This window comes from Panulirus ornatus, chromosome 31, assembly GCF_036320965.1.
Source record: "Panulirus ornatus isolate Po-2019 chromosome 31, ASM3632096v1, whole genome shotgun sequence".
In the NCBI taxonomy this organism is placed as follows: Eukaryota; Metazoa; Arthropoda; class Malacostraca; order Decapoda; family Palinuridae; genus Panulirus; species Panulirus ornatus.
The window spans coordinates 3,284,145-3,290,353 of NC_092254.1; the positions used below are offsets into that span (position 1 = coordinate 3,284,145).

General features: G+C 35.0%; 1 protein-coding gene across 7 annotated transcripts in view; it reads right to left on the reverse strand.

Moving 5' to 3' along the window:
- Positions 1-6,209, reverse strand: part of mtSSB (mitochondrial single stranded DNA-binding protein) — a 33,435-nt gene that overhangs the window by 2,732 nt on the left and 24,494 nt on the right. The window contains exons 1-5 of one of the 7 annotated variants that reach the window (XM_071680362.1): positions 5,588-5,610; positions 3,841-3,861; positions 3,486-3,637; positions 1,553-1,673; positions 201-320 (exon numbers count right to left, since the gene is read on the reverse strand). In XM_071680362.1, coding sequence (XP_071536463.1) covers positions 201-320; positions 1,553-1,673; positions 3,486-3,590 — 346 coding nt within the window. In that variant the 5' untranslated portion in view covers positions 3,591-3,637; positions 3,841-3,861; positions 5,588-5,610. Of the gene's footprint in view, positions 1-200; positions 321-1,552; positions 1,674-3,485; positions 3,638-3,840; positions 3,862-5,455; positions 5,647-6,209 lie in introns of those variants that run through there. The other 6 variants (XM_071680361.1, XM_071680357.1, XM_071680360.1 and 3 more) reach the window with 6 other exon arrangements.

Genomic DNA, 6,209 nt, shown 5'->3' on the forward strand with positions numbered 1-6,209 from the left:
ATGCTATACATACCTAACCCAGCACCAGAGAAATACGTAAATATATTTCATTTACTTAGAAATAAATTACATTCAATATCACAGCCTTCACCTTATATGATATCATGTTTCTCGTCTATAAAATTAAAGGCAACTACACAAAGCAAAAACATGCAATAAATACTGCAAATAATAATGAACAAAATGGTGTGTTTCCTAACCATCTCCTTTGCGGTAATTGGTGTGCGTCGCCATGGAGAAGGTCACCACTGGATGCTGTTCTGTTCCACGCTTTTCTGGATTTCCTCCTACTCTTCCCAGCAGCAACACCTGGTTCACAGCTGATATAATTGACAACTATTAGTAATACATATCAAATCCATTTTTATTACAACTAGAAAAAAATTCAACTCTCATATTACTTCTTATCATGCAGCAATCCTTATGTGTGGTATATTAAATGTTTCTGAAATGTGCCGTTATCTGACAGAAAAAGAGAAGCAATTCTGATGTTATCGTACAGTGATATTAAGAAGGTACAGCCCAAAGAATGACATTAAACAAGACACAAATGAACATTAATGATAAAATTTAAGACCATGTCCTAAAGATATGAAGGCATACAGAGTTCATGAAATTGATGGGTAGTGCAAGTGCAGTGGGAAATGTAAAAAATATCAGAAACCATTCACAAACACCAGTAATTGCATTACTGCAAATTTTTTAATGAAATCCAAGCATTTGTAGGAAGCTTAGGAAGGATCATAAGGTAAAAGTGGTCAGTAGGAACATTAGGTATAGGTAGGAGCCTCTCCAAACACTCCACTAGAGTTACCCTCTGCCAGTGGCCCATCAGAAAGAGGCACTAAAGGTTAAGAAGAGACAGTGGAGTTCACTAGTTATGTAGACAATTGCCATGGCCACCCCCTTTAGGGAGTACCAGTTGGAAAGAGGTGTTAGAGATATAGGCAGCAATCCAATGGTTCAACCCTGAGCTTTGAAGTCCTGATTAGTAACCAAATTATGAGAGAATGTTCAAGTAAAACATTTCATCTGTTTCTGAGAGAAAATATTGTCATGTATACAATGGTGTGTGTACCTGAAACTACCAGTAATGTACCAATATAGATCACTATACCACTAATGCTAAAATTTCACTTTGGTATCCACAATCATGTATATGAAAATATGGGCAGCCTGTCGCAACATATATTCAAAGAAAATATATTTTTTCAAAGACAAAGGTAGAAGAGAAGGAGAAACATGAACTAAACATATCTTTAATGAAGATATAGTACGCCATTAGTACCCCTCACTTGGCACTTAGATGAAATATAGTATGATTAACTCCCACAAAAAGCTTCACTCAATTCATTTTCTTCAATAATTTCCAACATGGGTAATAATTCTAAGACACTTCTTTAAAAATACATTAACTATGAGTTACTTTACATGATATAAACTTTACCATGAAAGTTTGTGAAACTAGTGACAGAGTGCATTGAGCTCCTGAAGAACTGAGAAAAAATCGTAATTTTGGCTATGAATATATTTCTGGATATAAAGAACTCACTTTTCTCCAACCTCTCCACCTTCTGAGTTGGCAATACATCATTTTCAGAAAGACTAATGCGACATGTCTGGAATGTTCTCTTGGCCCAATTACTTGACAAAGACCGACCAATACCAAATATCTGAAAGACAAAGCAATAATTTAAGCAATGTATACCACAAAAATAAATGCCCTCTATCTAATTCTTATCCCTACCTTCATTCCTAGTAACATGAAAAGTACAAAAGACATACAGCCTCACACATCAACCATATATATTTTCATATACCCAATGATAAGAAACAATTTTCCGAACTAAAAAGAATCACTTTTAAGTTATTAGCTCTGCACAGTAAACTGATTCATCAGGTGACAAACCTTCACCCACCACCTTACTTTTATCAACCAAATGTGTTGACTGCAAATATGAAATGTACTCTGCATCACCATTTCTTTCTCAGTTTGTCTCTTACTCTTGTCTTCAACTGTGATATCAAAGACTTTCACTAGCCTCTCATCTACTACATTCAACATAGTTCCTACCATCTCAATAGGCCTTTTCCAATTTAAACTTTTTCTGATTTCCTATATTTCTTCCTTATTCTTTGTATGCTCTAAATTTGTATTACGGTGTGCAGGTCTTATATTAAGCCAAGCTGTACAAAAGATAATTAGGGTTTCACCAAGATGTAACTCAAAAAATTAATGTTTTACAATTAAACAATAGATTAAATAATCAGTGCATCACTTTTCCCATTCAGCAAGCCTCTCAGAGCAATTCTAACTCTTCTTGCATTCATAACTCTAAACTCTATTTCTGTTTTTTGAGTAAAATTCTTACTGATCATTTCCAAATGGCAAAACTCAAAAATCTTAATTCTCCCCCAATCAGTGTGATAATATCTGAAACTCCTCATCTCTTTAAAAGTATAAAAACTTTACATTTACTTATATATCAGTAATAAAAATAGAAGCAGGCTACAGTACAAATTCTGATGAACTGCAAAAAGTATAAAACGAAAACGAAAAAGACAGTCATAATAATCTATGGAGACCGATAACCAAGTAAGCAGCAAAGAGGGCAAACAAAATTCCTGGATTCATAGCTAAGGTCTTCAAATTTAAATCAAGGGAAAGCATCTGTACATTTTACAGTTTGTTGGTTTGTACCTATCAGGAACATTGTATACAGTTTCAGTCGCCCTACCTAAAAAGACACACAAAATGAAGAGAGAGCAGCACTGAGCTACCAAGATGATTCCTAGGCTGAGAAACAAATCACACAAGCCAACAAAACAGTTGAATCTATTCAGCTTAGAAAAGAAAAGGTTGAAAAGGGATTTTATACAAGTATTCAAAATTATCAAAGGATTTGATGATGTTGACCTAACAAACTACCTAAGACTTGATTCATCTGACTTCACTTGTAATGGACACAAACTTCAGAAAAAACATTCTACCCTTAATGAAGCGGAGTGCTTTTTCTTCAATAAAAATAATGTAACAATCAGAGTGATTGAAAGCAGTGCTATAGATAAGTAAAAATCGATCTGATAAACAATTCGCTTCAAGTGATACTATCCACTATCACACTAAGCCTTTGAAAAGACCCAATCGTCTGTTGCTATTTGAAGTCATTTGTATCTAACCCTCAATATTTTCTAGCACATATCACCAAAGTGACTTACCAATCTGCAAAACTTCTCATCTGATCCAGCTAGCTAGCAGAACAACTCACCTACGTCTACCGTAACACTGGTACTTCCACTATGTTTCACCATGAAATATCATTGTCATGTACCATACTGCTCAGTATATCAAAACATTGAACATTACACAATTCTGACCCTCATAATCCAGATGTGAATTCAAAAAGGGATAATCTCAGACGGTACACTCGCACCCATGCACCACATTTCATTACTGGTCCAACCTGGAGAGAAACAAACCTTACCGTATTTCTCAACATGATGGTTTGAAGGTACTGACTAATGATGTTAAAGATGGTCCTTTTCTCCTCAGTTAAGCTCTGGTCTTCCTTGGTTGTTGGCACATTCATCTACATCAACTGGCTCATTGAACTACATCAACTTCTATATGAGAAATCTGTAAGAAAAAATTTTAGTTTTACGATCAAAAAGATTACAATATTTGTCTTTACTGAATTCTTTATTAAACTGAATTAAATTTTCATCATCAGACTGATACAAGTGAGACAGTAAAACTTCTATGATCTTGTTCAGAATTACTGTACATCAACTGTTACTAAGCACTAATTATATATTTTCATGTGCAAAATATGAACATACCTGGCATATTCCCCATGTCAGCTGAAAGTTTGAGTTCCAACGAAGTCTTGCATAAATATAATAGAAAATGACATGAAAAGAGGTTGGTAGAAGAAAAAGAGCTTGGAAAGATGAACTGTTTGAAGAAATTTCAGGATAAATTGGGGGCAGAATGGCAAAAGGTGAGAGTAAAAAAGAAAAGCATGGGGAGTAGTAGAGGAATGAGATTGACAGTTTTACAATTAATGGTTGACACAGGCTTATAATTAATGACTGACAAAGGTTTATAATTAAGGTAATCTTGAGATCATACGATATCAGGTATCAAATTCATAATATATAAACATTAATAATTAGTAGCAGTCATTATTACTATCATTATCAACTAAGGTGCTTCCATATGGAATATATGATGTTTTGTGCTGGCTCAGGCGGTACCACAGAAAGCAGAAGAGTTGTGGATTACATGAAAATGGAATAAATGTTCCAAAAGTAACTTTACACTGGCTTTTATGCTTCAATGTGAAAACCTCCATTCTTGTTTACAAATGTTTGACGAAGACCTGTTAGTATGTGGAATCCTGAGTTAACTGCAGAGATCTTTCATACTTTCTCCATGAAAATTTAAAACATGACAATGGAATATGTTCAACATCTGAAAGGCATTTACCCGCGTTCAGTAAGTCTGATAACCTATATGTAATCTACTGTTATGAGGCTGGTGTTAGATTAGACTCATCAAACCAGTCAAAATACCCAAACAACCAGTGTTTCGAGTACAAATCTTGTGGTCATCTACCAGTTAAGCTACACATCAAAATTACTTTTGCACATGCTCTTTTTTGCAATGGAAGTATAGTGTTTCGAAACTAGAACAAAAGATGCAGAGCGAGATCTGGATGATATTCTATGATATTAAGTGAGGCGATAGTGAAGATTATGAATATCAGCCAAAATGTCGGGTTAATGTAAAGGTATATAAAACACACATAAATCCAGCTTTCTTCCATGTAAAACTTACCTAAGCTACCTAGCAGCCGATTTTTATCATGTTCAATATTCTAGTCGAAATATTTAAGACAAACTTATAACCGATTGTCACGTGAACTGATGAAGTAACCATAAACATCAAATATCTTACATTACAGACCTAGTCCTTATGGCAAGTGATTTACATACATCACAAGACAGACCAGGCGGTAGGTTACACCACCGCCAACTTCGCCATAAACAGCCATTCCACGTAGACCCCAGCAGCAAAGGACATTAATGATTGTACATATCATTTGTGAATCTTGGGTGATTGGGCGACTATGATGAGGTTATCATGAGTCCTGTTAATGTTACACGTGTCTTACGTACGTTTATAAAAATCAACCTCACATTTTCCATGACATTCATAACCCTCACCACTACGTCTGTATTTAACTTTATATAATAATATACAGTGCTCCAAACCACACTCTGCATCTTTCAATTCATTCTCTAAAGATTATGTCACCATTGCAGCACAAAATCACTCATAATCCAAAACTAGTGTAGTATAGCCAGCATAAACCAAGTCGTATTGTTACCCGTTAACAACACTCGTGAATGCTACCACCTCCCACATCGTGTCAGTTAAAACATAAGTTACCTTGAGTCAAGTTAATGATTGTAGGAGAGTAGTCAGTGTGTGTCACACAATACATAAATATACCATTACAACACTGTTAAACCCGGCTGACCTGAACACTAGATATACCTAACACCACAGATGTAAACAAACCCTCATGTTGCCTACTGGCCGCCATCATGAGGGTAACGTACATATATATATATTTATATAAACATCTATAACGCCAACATAATCAACTTTTTACATTTTATATATTGTTAATATAATCTTTTATTTTTATTTACGATATAGGAAAGCTATAAAGCACTATATTCCTACAGAAAAAAAAGGTGTGTGGGTTACGGGTTAAAACCCTTCTCTACATCCTCTGTCTGAGTATGTAATAAATGAAATTTCTCACCGTTTCTAATTTTCTCTTTCCCGTGGTGACTGTGCATATATATATATATATATATATATATATATATATATATATATATATATATATATATATATATATATATATCACACTGTAGATGGAAAATGGAGTGAAAAAGATTTTCAGTGATCAGGATCTGAACTTGCAGGAGGGTGAAAAGCGTCCACGGGACAGAGCGAATTGGAACGATGTGGTATGCAAACTGTCAATGGACTGCACCAGAGCATGTAAATGGCCGGGACAAACCATGGATCCAGGAATACTCTGTCGGTCATAGTTGTAGATAGGGGCGAGAATTCCTGCTCATTGCACATGACAGTTCGAGAATGGATCATGCATGTGAATGCGACCTCT